This window comes from Oncorhynchus kisutch, linkage group LG1, assembly GCF_002021735.2.
Source record: "Oncorhynchus kisutch isolate 150728-3 linkage group LG1, Okis_V2, whole genome shotgun sequence".
NCBI classification, from domain to species: Eukaryota; Metazoa; Chordata; class Actinopteri; order Salmoniformes; family Salmonidae; genus Oncorhynchus; species Oncorhynchus kisutch.
This window is the reverse complement of record NC_034174.2, coordinates 71,488,289-71,515,050: the sequence shown is the minus strand read 5'-3', so window position 1 is coordinate 71,515,050 and position 26,762 is coordinate 71,488,289. Positions and strand designations below refer to the sequence as shown.

The 26,762-nt window shown below is 43.2% G+C and overlaps 2 protein-coding genes across 5 annotated transcripts in view; one reads left to right on the top strand and one right to left on the bottom strand.

Moving 5' to 3' along the window:
* The window catches only part of LOC109887418 (nodal modulator 1), a 31,282-nt gene extending 28,820 nt beyond the window's left edge, over nt 1–2,462 (bottom strand). The window contains 4 exon segments of the mRNA XM_031831834.1: nt 5–160; nt 476–624; nt 1,432–1,699; nt 2,323–2,462. Of these exon segments, the coding sequence (XP_031687694.1) occupies nt 5–160; nt 476–624; nt 1,432–1,699; nt 2,323–2,338 (589 nt within the window). The 5' untranslated portion in view covers nt 2,339–2,462.
* Nucleotides 2,463–3,047: 585 nt separating this feature from the next.
* Nucleotides 3,048–26,762, top strand: part of LOC109880903 (transmembrane channel-like protein 5) — a 31,793-nt gene continuing 8,078 nt past the window's right edge. Inside the window, exons 1-12 of one of the 4 annotated variants that reach the window (XM_031831828.1) lie at nt 3,048–3,197; nt 3,800–3,978; nt 4,583–4,839; nt 10,446–10,523; nt 11,483–11,599; nt 12,007–12,109; nt 14,088–14,169; nt 14,604–14,864; nt 15,050–15,198; nt 23,595–23,739; nt 24,466–24,618; nt 25,757–25,932. In XM_031831828.1, the coding sequence (XP_031687688.1) occupies nt 3,902–3,978; nt 4,583–4,839; nt 10,446–10,523; nt 11,483–11,599; nt 12,007–12,109; nt 14,088–14,169; nt 14,604–14,864; nt 15,050–15,198; nt 23,595–23,739; nt 24,466–24,618; nt 25,757–25,932 (1,598 nt within the window). In that variant the 5' untranslated portion in view covers nt 3,048–3,197; nt 3,800–3,901. Of the gene's footprint in view, nt 3,198–3,295; nt 3,979–4,582; nt 4,840–10,445; nt 10,524–11,482; nt 11,600–12,006; nt 12,110–14,087; nt 14,170–14,603; nt 14,865–15,049; nt 15,199–23,594; nt 23,740–24,465; nt 24,619–25,756; nt 25,933–26,762 lie in introns of those variants that run through there. The other 3 variants (XM_031831803.1, XM_031831818.1, XM_031831808.1) reach the window with 3 other exon arrangements.

Below are 26,762 nucleotides of genomic sequence, written 5' to 3'. Positions count from 1 at the left end.
TTACCATCTACGTGGTTGAAGGTGGTGTTCCCTGAGGCATGGGGGGCGGTGATGATGGGCAGCATGACGAAGCCGAACATGAGCAGGAACATGACGAAGTTGAGCAGCACCAGGAAACGCAGGAAGGAGAAGTAGGACAGGATCCCTGTGCCAAACATCCCTGTGATGGGACACAAAGAAGGGAAAGGATGAGTGATTTAGATACCATCCCGGATCTTAAAGAGATCAACATCAACGCACTCATATCTTTCAATGCTTCCAACAGAAGACACACATGTGAGCAAGAGAACTTTTAATTGACCAATTTTCATCAGCGATATTACATCATCTCTGTGGAAACTCTGCCTTTGTCCCTCACAAATCCAATTTTGAGCTTTGTTTGTGTAATTAAGCCTTTGACATAAATCATGTATTGATGTCAATAGAAGTAAATTGGAGTAACAGGTTGTTTTGTCACTGGCAACCACTCTCTTACCCTCAATGACATGGATGTCTCCCCTCCAGAGCTCCAGGTTGCTGAGCATCTCAAACCCATCCTCCGTTAGCCTCCTCAGGGTCCGTCTGGTGCCCTGTCTCCACTGGCTCCAACTGCTCAGATCCTTGGCCTGCTCCAAACGCTGGTCCCTGTCAGATGATCAATCAGTCAATATATTAAGCAATCAATCAGTCAGTCAATGTTAACATACTAAGCTTTTTTCAAGAATACTAACATCACACCAGAATCCACCAAGAGAGCTTCGACAAAGAGACCCAATGAACATTGAACATAACCATATCTAGCCCCAATCGTTATGCTCATGAAATTGTAGCCTACTTGTAGTGAATGGTGTGCTCTGTTATTGGCCTAAGGCCTAAGGATTGCCATATCTCTAGGAGAGATTCAGAGAGCATTCCTTCACTAATCCAGTAATGTTTTTTGAACATCTTGAACTCCACCCGGCACAGCCAGAAGAGGACTGGCCACCCCACATAGCCTGGTTCCTCTCTAGGTTTCTTCCTAGGTTTTGGCCTTTCTAGGGAGTTTTTCCTAGCCACCGTGCTTCTACACCTGCATTGCTTGCTGTTTGGGGTTTTAGGCTGGGTTTCTGTACAGCACTTTGAGATATCAGCTGATGTACGAAGGGCTATATAAATAAATTTGATTTGATTTAATGTCTCAAATTGATACGAGAAAATGAAACACTGCCTGCAGAGCAATAACTATGCACTGCTGATCCCTACTACAGTGAGTGAAGGCAATGAAGGCAGATAACCAATTACTTCCAACACAGTAAGACTCATAAAAAACATAAAAATCTCTGACGTCCTGTAACATATACAGTTACATAGTATACAAATGTTATTACACAGTGCAACCCTTTTCATATTATCATTACAATACAACATTTTACACCAGTATAACACTGCATGAAGACATATTAGAGATCTGACTTGTCTCTGCGTTTCTCCGCCATAGGTTTGGGCAGTTCCCTGACTGGTCTCTGTAGGGTCTGAGTCCTGTGTTTCTCCTCATGCTGTCTGGCCAATGTGGTCTGCCCCCATTTCCCACTGCTGGAGGAGCCCAGCCTGGTCCGTGAGCTGCCACGGCGCTTGGTACTACCCGAGGCGGAGGGCTTTCTGCGGTACAGCAGAGACTGGTAGCTGGGGAGCTGGTCCAGTAGTGGGTTACATGGTGCTCCCAGACGGTCATTGTGGAACACTGTCAGAGAGAAACAGTAAATAAAATAAAATAAAAATGTTTTGGGGAAGAGGCTGGGGGTTAAAGTTCATAAAGTGAGAGTAAAATGTGGGGTTTAAAGAGCAGTACTTGAATGCAATACACTGTATTGATATCATACTGTTGAACTCACAAAACTATTTGGCTGTGAATGCACAGGAAGTGGTGTAGCCATACAGTCATTGCAACAGACAGGTACATTTGAAAAAACTACAACAACCACACCTCAATAATTACATCTATTTATTTTACCTTTATTTAACTAGGCAAGTCAGTTAAGAACAAATTCTTATTTTCAATGGCGGCCTAGGAACAGTGGGTTAACTGGAACAGTGGGTTAACTGCCTGTTCAGGGGCTTATATCTTCATCGACCAAGTTACTGTTCCTATTTAATGTCATACAACTCAAAGAGTAAGGGAAGTTTTCTTTCAATAACAACGACAATTGGCTCAGTTTCAGCTAAAAGTTAGATAGCTACCTAACGTTGGCTGGGTAGCTTTTTAGCATTAGGAAAGTTTACCTGCCTTGTCTAGCTAGATAACTGGCTACATTTACTAACTTACTTGCTGAGAAGGTCCATATGAAATTGAGTTTGCTTAGTTACCTGAGTCTCTCTCCATTTTCAGTTGTCCTCGTGCACTTTTAATATCAAAGAAAGTTTAATGAACAACTTTGTTAGCTAACTAGCGTAGCTAGCTGACGTTGGCTGTCAGTCAGCAGAAGGAAAACAAAGCCGCATTCCCTTTCCAGAATCCTTAAGCGACGCAACTCTGGAGGCTAGATGTATAAATACTAGATCGGCATAGCATGCTTTCCCACAATTATACACAACAATCGTGCTTATTTAATTTTGGATATGACTGGAGTTTAATCAAAATTAAATACTGACAAACGACCCGACCAACAATTTGACGTTTATTTGTATAGCTAGTTAGCTAGCTTTTATATTTATATAACAACATTTGTCGCGCTCTACTGTCCTCAAATGCCACCACCATAAACATTTTTAAATGATGGAGCATCAATAATTATTAACGCTTAAATTTTTTAAAATAGAGAGTCGGAAGACGAAAGTGAATCATTATGGCTCTTTATTGCAATTCCCTATCCTATTGCACATTCGTAATAACACAGTTGAGCCCTTGGCCGTCCCATATCTTATTATGACAATTAATTTTCTCGTCCTATGGGAATCATTTGGAAATACCTGTCATTATGCCAACCATAGCAGCCTATTAGATTTGCATACGGCATTTAGAACAACCGGACTTTTACCTTAATTTCAAGTGCACAGTTCCGGGTAGTCTGACAGACACACAGTGATAAAGTTCAACAAAGGTAGATCTCTCAGAGATGCACTCTAGCTACCACAGTTGACACTTCAACCCTGGATTATAAGGAAAAGGGGAGGCATCCTCAGACTGCAAAACCTGTTCAAGCAGTCAGCAGATTTCCCTGAATAAACAGCACGTTAACCAGGTAATTACACACTGTGGATGTATTATTTTAAACAATTGTTTAATACAATAGTTTTAAATTGTTACTGTATCTAACAGCAATGTATACTATTATTATTTGGAACATGGTTATATTTCTCTTAATTTGACAACACAAAGATTTACTGTCACATATAACTTCTGTGTTTTTCCCACAATAAACTACCATGTCAACATATTTGTTAGTCAGATCTCTTTCCAGACTTTGTTGCTCCGGAATTTGTTATTTCTACTTTGCCTACTTTACTGCCATAGGGCAGCACTGAGGCACAGACCATGGCAAAACAGAAACCATATCCCTGTGTTAATAAATAATGATATACACAGGGATAGGACAGGGGAGTTAAATAACTTACTGAAGACAGCCATTCCATCCAAAACATGTGATGTGTATTAGATAGCACAGCTTTATTTGTGAAAGGAAGATGGGAATAGCATCGAGGTATGGTCTCAGAAGTCTTGTATTTGCCTCTTCTTTATACCCAAGGGGGTCTTGTTGCTAGTGGCACGTTTATGTCTCGTTTCCAGTTCTCATTTTATGTAATGGCAAGCTCATTCTCACTAATTATTTTACTGAGAATACAGTAAGAGGACCTTTCAGACCTCCAGGGGACGAAAGAAGAGAGGGACAGACAGAAATCACCGCCGGGTTAACCACTATAGAGGAAGATCAAGCCAAGGATCCATATGTCACACTACAACAACACTGGAGGATATAACAACCCTGCCTATCATGACAGTGACACCCTGGAGATAGATAGGAGGTATGTGTGTCAACTTGTACAATTGTGTTGTTTGGATGTTTGTTATAATTCTGCTTTAACTGGGTACATGGGTAGAGGGCCTGAATGAGTAGAGGGCCTGAATGGGTAGAGGGCCTGAATGGGTAGAGGGCCTGAATGGGTAGAGGGCCTGAGTGAAATGTTGACGGACAGCTCTTAAACATTTTTTGGGGAGAGTGCACAAATAACACAAATATGAGAAGTGAAGTAAAACATAATGGTCCAGTATTAGAAAATAATTCTGAGAGGATCTTTTGTTCTGTATATTGAAATGTAAACCATCACTGTGTTTGGTCACATCATCGCTAATCTCTCAATTGGTGTCAGATTTTTTATAATGCCAGTGCCATCACATATTGTAGCAGGAAGCTATGGTATTTCTTATAAGAGACTCACTTTATAGCGCCTCAGAAAAAAAACATTATTGTCTAGGACAGATGTCATATGTCTATAATAATATTGTAGCATGATTCCTAGAACACCATCAGCAGCGTTATGAGTAATGATTAAGGCATTGGACTGACTGATGCAGGGTTTATACAACAACACACCAGTAATGTTATCTGCTCTGTCCTTCTGTCCAAAGTCCTTCTAGGAAATCCCAATCCCATCACAGTAACCCCCATGGTAACCCCTACCCCAGGGATGATGGAGCTGGGGGTGAGAGGGGCAGGTCTGATCTTCAGCAGCTCCCAGGAGGGGTCCAGTCCAGCTACGACGAAGCCCAGGAGAGAGTGCCCTGGGGCGGGTGGCAGGAGGGGAGCTGGAGGGGCAGAGACAGCATTCCCATGGGTCTCCTTCCTCCCCGGTCGGAGAGCCCACGATGGCAGCAGCATGACCTCAGTAAGTCGATGTTTGATTTAATTGATTAATTAGACAATAGAAACAAGTAATGTACAGCCACACACCGATGTAATGGCAGTACACACGTTTTCTGATGGGAAATTGTATTGTAAACAGATCAGAGAAATATGATCTCTTGTGCTGTAGTAAGGTTAAGCTCTCCTCCAAGATTTGGTTCCGGGTTCTGAGAGAATAGTATGGCCATGATTTTGTTGTAATGGCAGCCTGGTCGCATAGACTAGACGTAACATAGTAAATATATATCCGTGACACTCAAATTAGTATAATATGTTACGTTTGGTATGCTTACATAAGTCCAGTATAAAGGAAGTTTGAGGTTGTTTCGGAGCCAACATCTTGTGATACAACTTCCTCCACGTTCATGCTTTATCATAATTCATATGTGCTCCACAAAAAAAAAAAGTATAAATAGCTTTTGTAGCCTATAGCTTTCCTGGGATTTCACCAGAAGAGGAATCGCCTATTGCAGAGAGGCTTGTTATAGCCTGTTACGCACCGGAACAGCTGGAGAAGAGAGGCTAGTGATGTGTAGCTGAAGTAAGAAGCTAAATATTAGCTAGATATTGGGCCATGCATTAGCTAACTATTCGAGCTATAGAGCATTAGCTAACTAATTAGAGCTACATATTTACCTGTCAAAGTCCGTTACAAGTTTATGAAATGGCAAATCTGCAGTACGTTCCTCCAGGTTGTGCACTGTGATTCACGGGCACGCAAAGTTCCATTATTGATTAGGCATAGGACTACGTTTTTAGACAAAATGATTATCACACCTGGGCAACAACAACACAGTGCAACGAGGAAGGTATTATTGTTATGAAGTGAGGTCACAGTTATTGTCCATAGGCTGTAAACTGCAGTGATGTAGGCTCATTTGAATAACCGCTCAAACGTCCTGTTTTGTTTCATTCCGAAGTAACCGCTACAGCCTATAGGCCTGATTATGCAACCATTTGGATCAGTTCAGGTCTATTCTCGACAGTTTAGAAGCACAAGAAATGTACATTAGCAGGCCACTCATATGGTGTCTTTTGTCAGGATGTAGCCCGGTGTTAAGATAGCCCTACTATAGGAAAATATGGGCTTCTCCTTTCCAACTCCCCGCTCTTAATTCTGTAGCCTATTTTACATTCAGCAAGCAAGTGCACGCGTGCATCTATCCTCCAATAGGCGGTTAGTAGGAAGGTCGAAATAAGGGTCCAAAAAGCTTTTGTGCTCTTGTCTTTTCCTGGGACTCCTCAAGATTTAAGAGGAATAGCTGTGTCAGTGGAGAAGCCAGGTGCGTAACTGCACAACAGAACAAAGACAGACAGGCTCGAGATGTAACCTATAGCCTAAGTAGAAGTGTATGCATATTAGACTTGCTAGGCAGAAACTGGCTACAAAAGATCAAGTTCAACTGGGGAGAAATCTTCAGTCTCAGAAATGACAAACCAGTGAGTCAGGCTACACTCACTAACATGCTGGAGACGCACAAATAACTTTTCAAAGATGGCTACGGTGAAATACAAGACTTCACAGCAAAAGTCAGAGTGCAAGAAGGAACCAAGCCTATCTTTCACAAACCACATCCGGTTCCCTATGCTCTTAAGGAAGCAGTAGAGAAGGAACAGGAACGCCTACAGAAGAATAACATAATCACGAAAGTAGCGAGGAGCGACTGGGCCGCTCCGATAGTTGTAGTCCCAAAGAAAGACAAGACCGTCAGAATGTGCGGTGACTACAAGGTCACAGTAAATCACTGCATACTACCAGAGGAATATCCACTACCAAACGCTGAAGATCTGTTTGCCACTCTAGCTGGTGGCAAGGTTTTCAGTAAGCTGGACCTGGCATTCGCTTATCAGCAACTGAAGCTGGATCCGGAGTCAGAACAGTATCTGACCATCAATACACATAAGGGGCTATTCAGATTCAATTGCTTGGCCTATGGAATCTCGACAGCTCCAGCGATATTCCAACACACAATGGATCAGATCTTGGACGTTATAGACCATGTTGTGTGCTTCATGGACGACATCCTCGTGTCAGCACCAACCATTGGAGAGCACCTTGTAGTGCTGGACAAAGTGATGTCAAGACTGGAGAAATATGGAGTGAGAATGAAACGCAGCAAGTGTGAGTTCCTCCAGGACTCAGTGGAGTATCTCGGATACAAAATTGATGCACAAGGCCTGCACCCAACCAACAGCAAGGTGGAAGCAATCGTAAACGCACCAGCACCCACAAATATCTCAGAGCTGAGGTCATTTTTGGGGCTCCTGAACTATTACGGAAAGTTTGTGGCAAACTTGTCCACATTGTTGCATCCGCTTCACCAACTGCTGCAGGCCGATACAAAGTGGAATTGGTCCCCACAATGCGAAGAAGCATTCAAGACTTGCAACCAGCGTCTGCTAAAGAGCAAGTGGCTTGCCCACTACAACACAGAGATGAAGCTGAGACTTGCGTGTGATGCATCTCCATACGGAGTAGGAGCCGTCATCTCACATGTTCTACCATCAGGTGAAGAACACCCTATTGCATTTGCATCACGGACTCTGTCACCAAGTGAGAAAAATTATGCTCAAATTGAGAAGGAAGCCCTGAGCATAATATTCGGAGTGAAGAAGTTTCACAAATACCTCTACGGAAGGAAGTTCCAACTGCTGACAGATCACAAGCCTCTGTTGGCCATCCTTGGACCAAAATCAGCTATACCAACCCTTGCTGCACTTCGAATGCAACGTTGGGCTCTGATATTGTTAGCCTATGACTACGAGATTGAGTACAGACGATCCAGTGATCACGCAAATGTCGATGCACTATCAAGACTACCATGCAATAGTGATTCCGACAGTGAAGATGATAGAGCAGTCTTCCAGATCTCTCTCATTGATGAACTGCCCATATCTGCTTCTGACATAGCAGAGGAAACAAGGAAAGACCCAGTGCTTTCCAAAGTCTTGGATTTAACCTTCGTAAATGACGATAACCTTCGTCCATTCATCGACAAGAAAGACCAGTTGTCCACTGATCAAGGGTGTGTTCTGTGGGGATCAAGGGTGGTGGTACCTCACAAATTCCAGAGGAGACTGCTATCTGACCTGCATGAGGGACATCCAGGGATCACTCGAATGAAAGCACTCGCTCGCAGTTATCTGTGGTGGCCTGGACTGGATCAGGACATTCAACAGCATGTAGGCCACTGCTCACCTTGTGAAGCTGTTCGCAACAAGCCTGCTGCTGCACCTCTTCATCCATGGTCCTGGGCTGCTACACCTTGGGAACGCATCCATGTGGATTACCCCGAAATTGACAAGCAACATTTCCTTGTTGTCGTTGATGTCCATTCCAAGTGGATGGAAGTGTTCCCTACTCAACTGACCACAGCTGAGAAGACCATCAATCTTCTCAGACACCTGTTTGCATCCTTTGGACTAGTCAAGGAGCTCGTATCGGACAATGGCCCTCCGTTCACGTCAAACGATTTTGAAATGTTTCTCAAGAACAATGGAGTAAGGCACATCCTGTCACCACCTTACCATCCGGCATCAAACGGAGCAGCGGAGAGAGCCGTGCAAACCTTTAAGAAGGCCTGGACTAGACTCGAGGTTCAGTCTGTGCCCACCCACCAAAGGCTTCCCCGGTTCCTGTTTACTTACCGTAACACACCACACACAGTAACGGAATGTACACCAGCTGAACTGTTTCTGAAACGCCAACCACGTACCCGCCTGACATTGTTGAAACCAGACTTGTCAAGCACTGTGGCAAAGCACCAGCTACAGCAGAAGAAAGCTCATGACAGACACTCAAAGACTGTCAGAGAATTCAAAGAGGAAGAGAGGGTGATGGTACGTGATTTCAGACACCCCAAGCGCCTGTGGAACTCAGGTGTGATCTTGCAACGCAGAGGACCTTTGACTTACCAAGTCCAAATTGGTCATCGCCAGGTCAACGTTCATGTGGATCATCTGCTACGGTCCAACGCCCCAGCAGAGACATGCCGAGAGAACAAGAACAATAACGACCCCCAGGACTATTCTCCTGAACCTGGCCCACCACAGGAAGCCCAGGAGGAGCGGAGATATCCTATTCGACAACGAAGGGCACCTCAAAAACTTGACCTGTGAGTTGAGCTGGTTAAGGAGGTAACCCATTACCTGGGTTAGTTATTAGGACACAAACTCCATCGTCAGGGCAGAATAATCCCCTGGATTTGTGCTGGGCTCTGAAAAGTCTGCTTCAACCCAGTAGTTGAAAAATGTTTAAGAATGCATTGTTCAGATATTGCATTAGTAGTTACCTAACATATTTACCTTGTTCACTGGGAGGTAAACACTATGGGGGAGGAGTGTAGTATCCGGGATCTACATCTGTTTATATTAGTTACTGTGCTGTTACTAAGCAGTAATGCATTACGTCAGTGTTACGTTACTACACCTAATAGGAAATGCACATGCGTACTGGGGTGCCGGGAACTGTAGAGCACGAGGGGTTTGGACTAAACGAAAACTAACTGTACTCCCGTCTCCTGCCTGGTCATTTCTCCACAACACAAATATTACACCTAATAGCCTATTCAGGGAAAGAAACAGGCTTGCTTTTACTAATTGCTGAAAGTAAAACAGGCCTACAGCACAGAAAATCAATTTCGGGTAAAATTGAAGAGAGAAAGTGTGTTGGTGTGATTGATCACGTTTGGCCTGTTATGATTATAACATTGTTGCACTGGTGCATAGCAAATAGTTGTACAGGACATAGCCTAGATGAGCACAGTGAAAAATAAGACACAAAGGAATTGACAACCATTACAAAAATGGAAATCACTTGCAAACCACTTGAGCAACGAGGCAATGAGATGCTGTAAAATATGTGCAGGCTCGGCGTTTGTTGTTCAATTGCTACATTTAAATACGAGTTACTATATTATTTTTCATTTGGCCTAGATGTACATTGAAGTATTATTTGCAGTTGTCACTATGACAATGAACACACCCTGAAAGCACTGGTCTGAACCAGTATCTGTGCGTTAGACCTCGTGAATGGTCTGAACCAGTATCTGTGCGTTAAACCTCGTGAACGGTCTGAACCAGTATCTGTGCTTATGACCTCGTGAATGGTCTTGTGTTACCACCTTATTAATAGGCAGTGTGCAGTAGAATGGGTTGATCAGTTGATTGACAGGTGCAGGACAATACTCGATAAACTTTCATCTAGTGTGGATGCTCACCAACGTTTTATAGTTATGTAGACTATAGTTTATCGTTATAGTTATTGGCTTTGTGGAGGCCCTAATCTCATACACAACACAATTAACGTAATTATCACCACACAACTACTAGTAGCTCTATCTAACGTTTGAGAACTTGAATGAAATACATATACAATTACACTTACACTTGTTTACTTGACTCTTATACTCTACAAATTGACTCCTTCAAATAATTTACTCTAGCAAATGTGCCACGTGCACGCTGCACTAGGTAAGTAAAGCAGAAATCGAATCCATCACTTCCGTTGTTTGGCTGTGCCCATAGCAACGTTCGACAATTAGGTAGAGGCAATTAATGAATCTAGTGTTCGTTCTCTATGATGTTCAGATCACAGCGGGTACCAGATCGAGCAGGCAACACATTATGACACAACGCCTCCTGTACGACTTCCATCTGCAACTTCAGGTACTGTTCAAACCACTTCTAAAGCACATACAGTAGATTACTCTCTATTTACTTCCTTACTTTACTTCTTTAGCTTTCAGTTGGTCCCTTTGATCATAAGAACCTTTGAGGTTAGTTGTTGCACTATCCTTGCTACAGGCAGTTAGATTTGGGTATGTCATTTTAGGCGAAAATTGAAAAAAAAGGGTCAGATCCTTAAGATGATGATTTGACGATCCAATGTCTAATTAAACATTACCCAAAGGTAAACAGGCAGCACAAGGAAGTTGGCAGAAAAATACGGCGCTAACAGTTTACAGGGCTGTATTGATTAGGGCAAAACGTAGCAAAACATTTTTCAACGAAACGTTACAATGAGCATTTATTTTTGGACAAGTCCAGATAGTCCCTCCCTGTTTCAGTTTGTTTCAGCAACCTAAAATGGTTCTACCTGGAAGGGTTCTGCTATAGGGACAACCTTTTGTAAACCTTTTGTTAACCACCTCTATTTCATTTGGTTTAATCAAAGTTGATCATCAGCGGCTAATGCTTATTTACACATTGTAAATATTCACTCACAACACACCCATGCAATGTGATTGGGGGTCTTCCCTTTCAAGCCACCCAAAACCACTTCCCTGTGCAATCAAGGACCATGTCAGTGCGTGAACCAATAAACCATCTATTTTAAGTTGTGTGTGCATGCCGTTCTTTGTATGTTCACATGTTTGCACTGGAATTATGGGAATGAATTGTGTTTGCCAAGTCAATGGGTGGACATGATCTGTAATGAATAAATAGGATGTGTAGTGCTTTCTATTAGCTTAACATATTATATATCCTCCGTATTGTTAGTGCTGATAGTAAGCCTATATGATGGATGGCTTTCTATTCGTTCAACACTCGTTATTAAGCTCATAATTCCTCAGTAATAGCTAGGCTGTCCGCTGTGTTTAATTAGATGTCCTCCTGTCTCCCAGGTCATGTTTCGATGAGGTTCAGGGGGTCGAGGAAGATGAGTCTATTCCCTGTAGGAGAGGCTGCTCTGGGCAATCTGGGCCTTTCTGAGGACGACATCAGGAATGAGATGGAAAATGGTGAGGGATGAAGAAGGGAGAGCCTAGGGCACAGCCATAGAAATTAAATTACTAGAATTGCATTCCTATGGGCACAACAACCGGTGAGAATGCCTGTCCATTCTCCCTGTAGAAATATGATGTTTCTCTTTTCAATCGGTTCAGGACAATGTTATCCATTGAAGTCATATTCTGGATACACTCACTGATTGATGTATAATACGTTTCCTACTATATAATGACTTTATAGCTCAATCCTAACCCTACCTCACTTCTTATCCTAAATCACAATGACAAACTCATATATTATACATTATATTATGTATTATTATATTATAATTTTTTGTATTACATTACAGCTCTGATTTTAAAGGCATACTATGAATAATAACCTCACAGATCTGTCTTATCATGTCTTTGTCCAACAGAGGAACATAACTTGGTCCAAGAGCTGGTTGCTATGTCAACAAGGGACAGAATCAAGGCCATCCGAGACCTCCCTATGAGCTTTGATGACAAGAAACACATCAGGTATAATTGAAGTCGGAAGTTTACATACACTTAGGTTGGACTCATTAAAACTAGTTTTTCAACCACTCCACAAATTTCTTGTTAGCAAACTATAGTTTTGGCAAGTCGGTTAGGACATCTACTTTGTGCATGACACAAGTAATTTTTCCAACAAATGTTTACAGACAGATTATTTCACTTATAATTCACTGTATCACAATTCCAGTGGGTCAGAAGTTTACATACACTAAGTTGACTATGCCATTAAACAGCTTGGAAAATTCCAGAAAATTATGTAATGGCTTTAGAAGCTTCTGATAGGCTAATTGACATCATTTGAATCAATTGGAGGTGGACCTATGGATGTATTTCAAGGCCTACCTTCAAACTCAGTGCCTCTTTGCTTGACATCATGGGAAAATCAAAAGAAATCAGCCAAGACCTCAGAAAAACAATTGTAGGCCTTTATAAGTCTGGTTCATCCTTGGAGCAATTTCCAAACTCCTTAAGGTACCACGTTCATCTGTACAAACAATAGTACGCAAGTATAAACACCATGGGACCATGTAGCCATCATACCGCTCAGGAAGGAGACGTGTTCTGTCTCCTAGAGATTAACATACTTTGGTGCGAAAAGTGCAAATCAATCTCAGAACAACAGCAAAAGACCTTGTGAAGATGCTGGAGGAAACAGGTATAAAACTATCTATATCCACAGTAAAACGAGTCCTATATCGACATAACCTGAAAGGCCGGTCAGCAAGGAAGAAGACACTGCTCCAAACCCGCCATAAAAAAGCCAGACTACGGTTTGCAACTGCACATGGGGACAAGGATCTTACTTTTTGGAGAAATGTCCTCTGGTCTGATGAAACAAAAGTAGAACTGTTTGGCCATAATGACCATCGTTATGTTTGGAGTTAAAAGGGGTAGGTTTGCAAGCCGAAGAACACCATCCCAACCGTGAAGGATGGGGGTGGCAGCATCGTGTTGTGGGGGTGCTTTGCTGCAGGAGGGTCTGGTGCACTTCACAAAATAGATGACATCATGAGGATGGATATTTATGTGGGTATATTGAAGCAACATCTCAAGACATCAGTTAAAGCTTGGTTGCAAATGGGTCTTCCAAATGGACCCCAAGCATACTTCCAAAGTTGTGGCAAAATGGCTTAAGGACAACAAAGTTAAGGTATTGGAGTGGCCATCTCAAAGCCCTGACCTCAATCCTATAGAAAATGCGTGGGCAGAACTGAAAAAGCGTGTGTGAGCAAGGAGGCCTACAAACCTGACTTAGTTACACCAGCTCTGTCAGGAGGAATGGGCCAGAATTCACCCAACTTATTGTGGGAAGCTTGTGGAAGGCTACCCAAAATGTTTGACCCAAGTTAAACAATTTCAAGGCAATGCTATCAAATACTAATTGAGTGTATGTAAACTTCTGACCCAATGGGAATGTGATGAAAGAAATCATATCTGAAATTAATCATTCTCTCTACAATTATTCTGTCATTTCACATTCTTAAAATAAAGTGGTGATCCTAATTGACATAAAACAGGGAATTTTTACTAGGATTAAATGCCAGGAATTGTGAAAAACGGAGTTTAAATGTATTTGGCTGAGGTGTATGTAAACTTCTGACTTATTACCAGGGGTAGTAAAATAAGTACTATGTACAAGGGTAGGTTGGGCATTGAGTGTGCAGTTATGTAGGCTTGCGATGTGAGATCATTGGGGAGAATAGTCACACACACAGACACACAGACACACACACACCTTCTTGCGGTATGCAGGTAAGGACGAAGTGTTTACCATAAGCGCATCGCATCGGCCAAGTCCAAAGTTTACAGCCACACAGCCAGCCAAGAGCACTGTGCAATTTTTGACAGGTCATATATTTTTATGAAGAGATAACGCTGTGATGCGCGTATGTTATTATCATACGCTACATAACTGTATCAGACTGTAATCTTTATGTTTATTTGATCTCATATCTCCTAGGGGCCAAGTGTTGGCGTTGAAATCATTCAAAAAGTCCCGGCATCTGAACTGCTTTGCAGACTGCTCAAAGACGGTCTCACTGGTGAGTAGTTTGACTCTCTGACATCTTTGTGTCTCTCTGTGTGTCCTCCTGTCCTGATGCCCAACTTTACTTCCTGTGTGTCCTTGTACTGCACAAGCAGTGCCCTATTAGGCTATGGAAAAGTGCAACGCTTCCTGTGGTTGGCTCTCACTAAATCATTATGCCTTTTATGAGCAATACAATTTGCCAGGGTGACATTCTGTCTCTGCATTCAGCGACACTTGAACATTGGCAAAAGCAGAAACAGACTGCCACCATGCAGGTTACAATACAATAACTTTCTACTTAAATTAAACATTATTACTGTTCCATCATCCACATCCTCTATTGACAATTACACCTATTCTTTGACAGCTGTGCTATGAAATCTATGACAGTGCATTTGTGACATACAAGACTCCCACCACTGTTCTCAGACCAGTCTTCCCCCTCAGGCGTTCCGCAGGTGCGGTGCTAACATGACTTTAGCCAAGCAGACCCTGGAACTGTGGCGGGGTACCATGAAGGAGGTCGGGGGTAAATTTGGCACGGGGGTCCTCTCCTACTTCAAGTTCCTAAAATGGCTGCTGATGTTCAACATCTTCTCCTTCCTGGTCAACTTTGGTTTCATCACCATCCCCCAGCTCATCTATCACCCCACGCCAGACATCCCCGCTGGGGTCAGCTTCAAAGGGCTAGAGATACTGACTGGAGCGGTTTGTTGTTGTTAACTATTCACGCTACTTCTGGTAGAGGCCTTTGAGTGAATCATTCCATAGCAGCATACGCTACGAATCTGATCAACATATTTGTTATACGACACCCCGTACTGTAAAGTCAGCATACAGTGAACAGTTACTGTGTGGTAAAAATGTTTTATTTTGATCTATTTTCCCCACAGGGTTATTTCAGCCACACAGTGATGTATTATGGCGGCTACAGTAATAAAACACAAGGGACAGGGGGCCGGTCTGAGTACAACATGCAGCTGGCCTACTTCTTCACCGTAGCAGCCTACATGGTGTTGTGTGGAGCCGCCCTCATCTACAGGTCAGTATGGGATGGGACTGCACAGTGATCATGTAACAGTAACATTGTATTGACCACTATTAACTCTGCTTTGGACTGTCATTTATGTCATGCATGGTTTGGTTTCCATGTGCTTCTTCATCAGTTTCAAGTGCCAGTAAATCATTTATCAAAGCCAGTTGATCTCACATGTATGATGTCAATCAAATCCACAATGCCATGACATTCACATCATACCTTCATGATATTTATTGAACCTTTCCTTCATGTTGTAATAGTGCAGTAAAGGGACCCCTGTTCTCTCTCTTTCTCTCTCTCTCTCTCTCTCTCTCTCTCTCTCTCTCTATCCCTCCTTCTCTCTCTCTCTCTCTCTCTCTCTCTCTCTCTCTCTCTCTCTCTCTCTCTCTCTCTCTCTCTCTCTCTCTCTCTCAATTCCAATTCCAATTCAATGGCTTTATTGCCATGGGAAGCACATGTTAACATTGCCAAAGCAAGTGAAATAGATAATAAACAAACCTGAAATAAACAATAGACATTTTTTTTCACCTTTATTTAACCAGGCAGGCTAGTTGAGAACAAGTTCTCATTTGCAACTGTGACCTGGCCAAGATAAAGCAAAGCAGTTCCACACATACAACAACACAGAGTTACATATGGAATAAACAAACATACAATCAATAATACAGTAGAAAAATCTATATACAGCATGTGCAAATGAGGTAGGATAAGAGAGGTAAGGCAATAAATAGGTCATGGTGGCAAAGAAATTACAATATAGCAATTAAACACTGGAATGTTAGGATGTGCAGAAGATGAATGTGCAAGTTGAGATACTGGGGTGCAAAGGAGCAAGATAAATAAATAAACACAGTATGGGGATGAGGTAGTTTGAATGGGATATTTACAGATGAGCAATGTACAGGTGCAGTGATCTGTGAGCTGTTCTGACAGCTGGTGCTTATAGCTAGTGAGGGAGGTAAGAGTCCCCAGCTTCAGAGATTTTTGCCATTCGTTCCAGTCATTGGCAGCAGAGAACTGGAAGGAGAGGCGGCCAAAGGAAGAATTGGCTTTGGGGGTGACCAGTGAGATACACCTGCTGGAGCACATGCTACAGATGGGTGCTGCTATGGTGACCAGTGAGCTGAGATAAGGTGGGGCTTTACCGCAGAGACTTGTAGATGACCTGGAGCCAGTGGGTTTGGCGACGAGTATGAAGCGAGGGCCAGCCAACGAGAGCGTACAGGTCGCAGTGGTGGGTGGTATAAGGGGCTTTGGTGACAAAACGGATGGCACTGTGATAGACTGCATCCAATTTGTTGAGTATAGTGTTGGAGGCTATTTTGTAAATGCCATCGCCGATGTCGAGGATCGGTAGGATGGTCAGTTTTACGAGGGTATGTTTGGCAGCATGAGTGAAGGATGCTTTGTTGCGAAACAGGAAGCCAATTCTAGATTTAATTTTGGATTGGAGATGTTTAATGTGAGTCTGGAAGGAGAGTTTACAGTCTAACCAGACATCTAGGTATTTGTAGTTGTCCACATATTCTAAGTCAGAACCGTCCAGAGTAGTGATGCTGGACGGGCGAGCAGGTGCGGGCAGCAATTGGTTGAAGAGCATGCATTTAGTTTTACTTGCATTTAAGAGCAGTTGCAGGCCACGGAAGGAGAGTTGTATGGCATTGAAGCTCATCTGGAGGTTAGCTAACACAGTGTCCAACGAATGGCCAGAGGTATACAGAATGGTGTCGTCTGCATAGAGGTGGATCAAAGAATCACCAGCAGTGAGAGCGACGTCATTGATGTATACAGAGAAGAGAGTCAGCCCGAGAATTGAACCCTGTGCCGCATAGAGACTGCCAGAGGTCCGGACAACAGGCCCTCCAATTTGACATACTGAACTCTATCGGAGAAGTAGTTGGTGAAACGAGCGAGGCAATCATTTGAGAAACCAAGGCTGTTGAGTCTGCCAATAAGAATGTTGTGATTGACAGAGTCAAAAGCCTTAGCCAGGTCGATGAATATGGCTGCACAGTAATGTCTCTTATCGATGGTTATGATATCGTTTAGGACCTTGAGCGTGGCTGAGGTGCAGCCATGACCAGCTCTGAAACCAGATTGCATAGCGGAGAAGGTATGGTGAGATTCGAAATGGTCGGTAATCTGTTTGTTAACTTGGCTTTCAAAGACCTTAGAAAGGCAGGGTAGAATAGATATAGGTCTGTAGCAGTTTGGGTCTAGAGTGTCTCCCCCTTTGAAGAGGGGGATGACCGCGGCAGCTTTACAATCTATGGGAATCTCAGACGATACGAAAGAGAGGTTGAACAGGCTATTAATAGGGGTTGCAATAATTTCGGCAGATCATTTTAGAAAGAGAGGGTCCAGATTGTCTAGCCCGGCTGATTTGTAGGGGTCCAGATTTTGCAGCTCTTTCAGAACATCAGCTATCTGGATTTGGGTGAAGGAGAAGTGTGGGAGGTTTGGACGAGTTGCTGTGGGCAGCGCAGGGCTGTTGACTGGGGTAGGGGTAGCCAGGTGGAAAGCATGGCCAGCCGTAGAAAAATGCTTATTGAAATTCTCAGTTATAGTGGATTTATTGGTAGTGGCAGTGTTTCCTAGCCTCATGCAGTGGGAAGCTGGGAGGAGGTGCTCTTATTCTCCATAGACTTTACAGTGCCCCAGAACTGTTTTGAGTTTGTTCTACAGGATGCAAATTTCTGCTTGAAAAAGCTAGCCTTAGCTTTCCTAACTGCCTGTGTATATTGGTTCCTAAGTTCCCTAAAAAGTCGCATATCACGGGGGCTATTCGATGCTAATGCAGAACGCCACAGGATGTTTTTGTGCTGGTCAAGGGCATACAGGTCTGGAGTGAACCAAGGGCTATATCTATTCCTAGTTCTACATTTTTTGAATGGACTATGCTTATTTAAGATGGTGAGAAAGACACTTTTAAAGAATAACCAGGCATCCTCTACTGACAGGATGAGGTCAATGTCATTCCAGGATACCCCGGCCAGGTCAATTAGAAAGGCCTGTTCGCAGAAGTGTTTTAGGGAACGTTTGACAGTGATGAGGGGTGGATGTTTGACCGCAGACCCATTACGGATGCAGGCAATGAGGCAGTGATTGCTGAGATCTTGGTTGAAAACAGCAGAGGTGTATTTGGAGGGCGAGTTAGTTAGGATGATATCTATGAGGGTGCCCGTGTTTATGGATTTGGGGTTGTACCTGGTAGGTTCATTGATAATTTGTGTGAGATTGAGGGCATCAAGCTTAGATTGTAGGATGGCCGGGGTGTTAAGCATGTCCCAGTTTAGGTCACCTAGAAGCACGAGCTCAGAAGATAGATGGGGGGCAATCAATTCACATATGGTGTCCAGGGCACAGCTGGGGGCAGAGGGTGGTCTATAGCAAGTGGCAACGGTGAGAGACATGTTTCTGGAAAGGTGAATTTTTAGAAGTAGAAGCTTGAATTGTTTTGGCACAGACCTGGATTGTAAAATAGAACACTGCAGTCTATCTCTGCAGTAGATTGCATCACCGCCCCCTTTGGCAGTTCTATCTTGGCGGAAAATGTTATAGTTAGGGATGGAAATTTCAGGGTTTTTGGTGGTTTTCCTAAGCCAGGATTCAGACACGGCTAAGACATCTGGGTTGGCAGAATGTGCTAAAGCAGTGAATAAAGCAAACGTAGGGAGTGGGCTTCGAATGTTAACATGCATGTAACCAAGGCTTTTATGGTTACAGAAGTCAACAAATGAGAACACCTGGGGAGTAGGAGTGGAGCTAGGCATTGCAGGTCCTGGATTAACCTCTACATCACCAGAAGAACAGAGGAGAAGTAGGATAAGGGTACGGCTAAAAGCTATAAGAACTGGCCGTCTAGCACATTTGGAACAGAGAGTAAAGGGAGAAGGTTTCTGCCCACGATAGCATAGATTCAAGGCATAATGTACAGACAAAGGTACAGTGCCTTGCGAAAGTATTCGGCCCCCTTGAACTTTGCGACCTTTTGCCACATTTCAGGCTTCAAACATAAAGATATAAAACTGTATTTTTTGTGAAGAATCAACAACAAGTGGGACACAATCATGAAGTGGAACAACATTTATTGGGTATTTCAAACTTTTTAACAAATCAAAAACTGAACAATTGGGCGTGCAAAATTATTCAGCCCCTTTACTTTCAGTGCAGCAAACTCTCTCCAGAAGTTCAGTGAGGATCTCTGAATGATCCAATGTTGACCTAAATGACTAATGATGATAAATACAATCCACCTGTGTGTAATCAAGACTCCGTATAAATGCACCTGCACTGTGATAGTCTCAGAGGTCCGTTAAAAGCGCAGAGAGCATCATGAAGAACAAGGAACACACCAGGAAGATCCGAGATACTGTTGTGAAGAAGTTTAAAGCCGGATTTGGATACAAAAATATTTCCCAAGCTTTAAACATCCCAAGGAGCACTGTGCAAGCGATAATATTGAAATGGAAGGAGTATTAGACCACTGCAAATCTACCAAGACCTGGCCGTCCCTCTAAACTTTCAGCTCATACAAGGAGAAGACTGATCAGAGATGCAGCCAAGAGGCCCATGATCACTCTGGATGAACTGCAGAGATCTACAGCTGAGGTGGGAGACTCTGTCCATAGGACAACAATCAGTCGTATATTGCACAAATCTGGCCTTTATGGAAGAGTGGCAAGAAGAAAGCCATTTCTTAAAGATATCCATAAAAAGTGTTGTTTAAAGTTTGCCACAAGCCACCTGGGAGACACACCAAACATGTGGAAGAAGGTGCTCTGGTCAGATGAAACCAAAATTGAACTTTTTGGCAACAATGCAAAACGTTATGTTTGGCGTAAAAGCAACACAGCTCATCACCCTGAACACACCATCCCCACTGTCAAACATGGTGGTGGCAGCATCATGGTTTGGGCCTGCTTTTCTTCAACAGGGACAGGGAAGATGGTTAAAATTGATGGGAAGATGGATGGAGCCAAATACAGGACCATTCTGGAAGAAAACCTGATGGGGTCTGTAAAAGACCTGAGACTGGGACGGAGATTTGTCTTCCAACAAGACAATGATCCAAAACATAAAGCAAAATCTACAATGGAATGGTTCAAAAATAAACATATCCAGGTGTTAGAATGGCCAAGTCAAAGTCCAGACCTGAATCCAATCGAGAATCTGTGGAAAGAACTGAAAACTGCTGTTCACAAATGCTCTCCATCCAACCTCACTGAGCTCGAGCTGTTTTGCAAGGAGGAATGGGAAAAATGTCAGTCTCTCGATGTGCAAAACTGATAGAGACATACCCCAAACGACTTACAGCTGTAATCGCAGCAAACGGTGGCACTACAAAGTATTAACTTAAGGGGGCTGAATAATTTTGCACGCCCAATTTTTCAGTTTTTGATTTGTTAAAAAAGTTTGAAATATCCAATAAATGTCGTTCCACTTCATGATTGTGTCCCACTTGTTGTTGATTCTTCACAAAAAAATACAGTTTTATATCTTTATGTTTGAAGCCTGAAATGTGGCAAAAGGTCGCAAAGTTCAAGGGGGCCGAATACTTTCGCAAGGCACTGTATGGTAGGAAGAGAGTACATTGGAGGTAAACCTAGGCATTTAGTGATGAAGAGAGATATACAGTCTCTAGAGACGTTTAAACCAGGTGATGTCATCGGATATGTGGATGGTGGAACAACATGGTTGGTTAAGGCATATTGAGCAGGGCTATAGGCTCTACAGTGAAATAAGACAGTAATCACTAACCAGGACAGTAATGGACAAGGCATATTGATATTAGGGAGAGGCATGCATAGCCAAGTGATCGTATGGGTCCAGTGAGTGGTTAGGCTGGCTGGGGGCACGGCGATTCAGACAGTTAGCAAGCCGGTGCTAGCAAGCTAGCGGTTAGCAGGCCGGGGCTAGCAAGCTAGCATAAGGGCTTTAGAGGGACGTCGCGATGGGGGAAAAGTCTGTTTTTGCCCTCTCGTGTGGTGACGTCGATAGACCAGTCGTGGAATTAGTAGGGTTCCAAGTAGCAGAGGGTCCAAGTCCAATTGGCAAAATGGGTATAGTGGTCCAAGAAACTGGGCAGTGGATCAACTAACAGTCATATATGTTATAGATAGCTAGCAGGCCGCGGTTAGCAGAATGGTTCTTCAGGGGATGTCGAGCGTGAGGGGACTGTTGAGATCCTCGGGCAGATTATGTCGGTATTCCAGTTGTGAAGGATCGGCAGGGTTCCGTGCCCCGTACCGGCAGTAGAAGGTGTCCGGATATTGTAGCCGAGGAGTGGGCTTCAGGAGTAGCCCAGGAGCCCTAGCCGGGAGATGGGTCTAGCATGGGCTAGCACCAGGCTAGTTGGTGCTTTCTACGGGACGGAAACGTTAGCCAGGAGTAGTTAACCCGGGTTGCGGTTAGCTAGCTGCCATGATCCAGATGAAAGGGTTCAGAGTTTGCGATAGGAATCCGGGGATATGGAGAGAAAAATAGGTCCGGTATGCTCTGGTTTGAAACGCGTTGTACAAACTGGCTAGAGCTTTCCGACCTAAGGGTTAGCTGACTGATAGCTGGTAGCTAGTTAGCTAGCTAGCTTCAGTTGAGGTATTCCAGTTTGGAGGTGAATAGAAATACTTTAGAAAAAAACAGATCCACACCACATTGGGTGAGGCGGGTTGCAGGAGAGTATTTTGAAGTTGAGGTTTAGGAAAAATATTAAAAAGAATCCGAAGAAGAAGATATAAAAAGATATATACATGATACGAGACAAGACAAAGATGTCTGACTGCTACGTCATCTTGAATTCAAAATTAACAGTAAACATTACACTCACATAAGTTCCAAAAGAATAAAGACATTTCAAATGTCACATTATGTCTATATACAGTGTTGTGGCGATGTTAAAGTACAAAAGGGAAAATAAATAAACATAAATATGGGTTGTATTTACAATTGTGTTTGTTCTTCACTGGTTGCACTTTACTTGTGGCAACAGGTCACACATCTTGCTGCTGTGATGGCACACTGTGGTATTTCACCCAGTAGATAATGGGAGTTTAATAAAATTGGGTTAGTTTTTTAATTCTTTGTGGATCTGTGTAATCTGAAGGAAATATGTGTCTCTATGGTCATACATTTGGCAGGAGGATGGAAGTGCAGCTCAATTTCCACCTCATTTTGTGGGCAGTGTGCACATAGCCTGTCTTCTCTTGAGAGCCAGGTCTGCCTACGGTGGCCTTTCTCAATAACAAGGCTATGCTCACTGAGTCTGTACATAGTCAAAGTTTTCCTTAAGTTTGGGTCAGTCACAGTGGTCAGGTATTTTGCCACTCTGTACTCTCTGTTTAGGGCCATATAGCATTCTAGTTTGCTCTGTTGTTTTGTTAATTTTTTCCAATGTAATTCTCTTTTTGTTTTCTCATGATTTGGTTGGGTCTAATTGTGTTGCTGTCCTGGGGCTCTGTGGGGTCTGTTTGTGTTTGTGAACAGAGCCCCAGGACCAGCTTGCATAGGGGACTCTGATCCATTTTCATCTCTCTGTAGATGATGGCTTTGCTATGGAAGGTTTGTGAATCGCTTCCTTTTAGGTGGTTGTAGTATTTAACAGCTCTTTTCTGGATTTTGGTAATTAGAGAGTATTGGACTAATTCTGCTCTGCATACATTATTGTGTGCTCTAGGGCAACGGTGTCTAGATGGAATTTGTATTTGTGGTCCTGGCGACTGGACCTTTTTTGGAACACCATTATTTTGGTCTTATTGAGATTTACTGTCAGGGCCAAGGTCTAGCTGAATCTGTGCAGAAGATGTAGGTGCTGCTGAAGGCCCTCCTTGGTTGGTCACAGAAGCACCAGATCATCAGCAAACAGTAGACATTTTACTTCAGATTCTAGTAGCTGCAGACTGTTCTAGTGCCCTCGCCTATTCGTTGATATATATGTTGAAGAGGGTGGGGCTTAAGCTGCATTCCTGTCTCACCCCATGGCCCTGTGGAAAGAAATGTGTGTGTTTTTTGCAAATTTTTACCGCACGCACTGTTTGTGTACATGGATTTTATAATGTCGTATGTTTTTCCCCTCAACACCACTTTCCATAAAGTTGTGTAGCAGACCCTCATGCCACATTGAGTCAAATGCTTTTTTTCAATCAACAAAGCATGAGAAGACTTTGCCTTTGTTTTGGTTTGTTTCTTTGTCAATTAGGGTGTGCAGGGTGAATATGTGGTCTGTCGGTAAAACATTTGGTAAAAAGCCAATTTGATATTTGCTCAGTACATTGTTTTCACTGAGGAAATGTATGAGTCTGCTGTTAATCATAATGCAGAGGATTTTCCCAAGGTTGCTGTTGACTCGTATAGTTATATCCACTTTTGTGGATTGTTGACCTCCCCCCTCTCTCTCTTTGCAGCATGGCCAGCTCGTTCAGGAAGAAGTATGTCCTTGCAGACTCAGGCTTGGGTGGAGCCTGGCAGCTCCTGTGTAGCTGGGACTTCAGTGTGACTAACGAGAAAGCCGTACGACAGCGCAAGAACAATCTGCGCATCCAACTCAAGGTCACTTTCACTGTAATCTCGGAAACCAGAACCAAATCTTGTGTGAGCTGGCAGGTTATCAGGCTTTTACAAGCGACTAATGTCACTGTTGTTGATAAACTATTACTGTAGCTTTGTTGACCTCATGGCCGTATCATTATTGTAGCTTTGTTGACTGCATTGCCATATCATTACTGTAGCTTTGTTGACCTCATTGCCATATCATTACTGTAGCTTTGTTGACCTCATGTCCATATTATTACTTTAGGTTTGTTGACCTCATGGCTAGATCATTACTGTAGCTTTGTTGATCTCATTGCCATATAATTACTGTAGCTTTGTTGATCTCATTGCCACATAATTACTATAGCTTTGTTTACCTCATGTCCGTATCATTACTGTAGCTTTGTTGATCTCATTGCCATATAATTATTGTAGCTTTGTTTACCTCATGTCCATATCATTACTGTAGCTTTGTTGACCTCGTGGCCATATCATTACTGTAGCTTTGTTGACCTCATGGCCAAATCATAACTGTAGCTTTGTTAAAAGAAAGAATGTAATATCGCTGAACAAATCCCACATTTGAGAGACTAGATAAATGTCCAGTACTTGTGACTCAGTTCTGATCTGCTCTTCCATACATAGAATACTCTGCTCTCTGACTTGTTAGGGGGCCCAAATAGGATCTCTCTCAGATAACCAACTGTGAAATAACTTTGAAATAATGTTTCCATTCCCCTCCAGGAGTCCTTATCAGAAAAGGTCCAGGTGGCCCTGCTACCTCTGACAGAGAGGCTGAAGCACTATGGGGTCTTCCTGGGCACCTGGCTCCTCTCCACGGGCATGGCCTTGGGCTGTGGCGCCAGTGTCTACTTCCTGTGTCAATATGATACATGGGTATAGTACATTTTATTAACTTTCATATAACCAGGAAGTCCCATTGAGGTCAGAAGAACTCTTTCCCAAGGGAGACCTTACATAAACGTTGTGACACGATGGCACGTTGCTTCCTTATAAAGCTTGTGTTGTTAATGTATGATCCGGGGATCAGCTGACCCTGATCCATCTAAGTATGATGAAGACCAGGCGGTGATTAGTTGAATCAGGTGTGTTAGTGCTGGGCTAAAACAAATGCCTGCACAATGTGTAGCTCCGGGACTAGTGTCTATGACCATGGTATAAGACATACCCTTGTATACAGTAATTCGAAGTGTGTCATTGTGTCTGTGTGCACCTGAGCATATCTGAATCATATAGCATCAATACAATACTACTTTCCTGGCTGTACAAGGTCTGATCTTTATAACGGTGTTAGTGTGACATCATTGCTACACTTCCACCAAATTATTATACTTTTTTTTTCAATTTAACCTTCATTTAACGATTGTGTGCCGCCCTATGGGACTCTCAATCACGTCCGGTTGTGATACAGCCTAGATTCGAACCAAGGTGCATGTCTCTAGCACTGAGATGCAGTGCCTTAGACCGCTGCGCCACTCGGGAGCACCTAAGACTTACCCTACACCATTGTGTCACCACTGATTTATTGTTAATGTGAGCTCAAGTGTTTGTGTTTCCATCAGGAGTGTGACGATAAAGACTTGGGGAGAACAGAATCGACAACATCTGCATCATCAAGACTGTTGCTTTGTGACAAGGTGTTAAAGTCCACAGTTAGCCATTGTTATGTAAATGCCAGCTGAAAAGTACCCAGGGCCTTGGCTCCAAGTCAGAGCATGTCAGCCGTAGCCATGGCCCAGTGAGACATGGGTGCCGGCCCTCGTAGATGGAAACAGAAAAATCTGAACCTTTTGTGTAAAACATCGGGGTAAATCTCAAATGGAAACTGGACACTATCTTGCTAAAGCTGTGATTGATTATGTCCAGACTTCGGTGTCTTATCTTTTCTCCAGGCTGGTTGCTTCTAGGCACTGATCTATGAACAGCTCACCCTCTCCAAAGCCTCTTTTTAACATGGGGGAAACACAAAACTGTCCTTTTCAGAGCAAACTGACCTACTATGGTATCTTTCCAGCGGACGAGGCAGTCAGCGGACAAAGTTTCCGGCTCTCTCCTGGAGGAGGCCGCTACTCTCCTCCTCCCCTTTGTGGTGTCCCTGATCAATCTGGTCGTCCCTCTCTTCTACTCTCTGTTCAAAAAGATAGAGCACTACTCCAACCCTCGCATGCAGGTCTATGCCATCATAGTCAGGTTAGAGATGGATACAAAACACATTTAAAAATACATACGCTACCGGTCAAAAGTTTAGATACACCTACTCATGTCGTAACCAAAAAAGTGTTAAACAAATCAAAATATATTTTAGCTTGTTCAAAGTTGCCACCCTTTGCCTTGATGACAGCTTTGCACACTCTTGGCATTCTCTCAACCAGCTTCACCGGGAATGCTTTTCCAACAGTCTTGAAGGAGTTCCCAAATATGCTGAGCACTTGTTGGCTGCTTTTCCTTTTCACTCTGCGGTCCAACTCATCCCAAACCATCTCAAATGGGTTGAGGTCGGGTGATTGTGGAGGCCAGGTCATCTGATGCAGCACTCCATCACTCTCCTTCTTGGTCAAATAGCCCTTACACAGACTATAGGTGTTTTTGGGTCAAAATGATAGTCCCACTAAGTGCAAACCAGAATGGGATGGCGTATCACTGCAGAATGCTGTGGTAGCCATGCTGGTTAAGTGTGCCTTTAATTCAAAATAAATCACTGACAATGTCACCAGCAAAGCACCCCCACACCATCACACTCCTCCTCCATGCTTCACAGTGGGAACCACACATGCAGAGATCCTCCGTTCACTTACTCTGCATCTCACAAAACACAGCGGTTTGAACCATAAATCTCACATTTGGACTCATCAGACCAAAAGGACAGATTTCCACCGGTCTAATGTCCATTGCTCATGTTTCTTGGCCCAAGGAAGTCTCTTCTTATTATTGGTGTCCTTTAGTAGTGGTTTGTTTGCAGCAATCGACCATGAAGGTCTGATTCACGCAGTCTCCTCTGAACAGTTGATGTTGCGATGTGT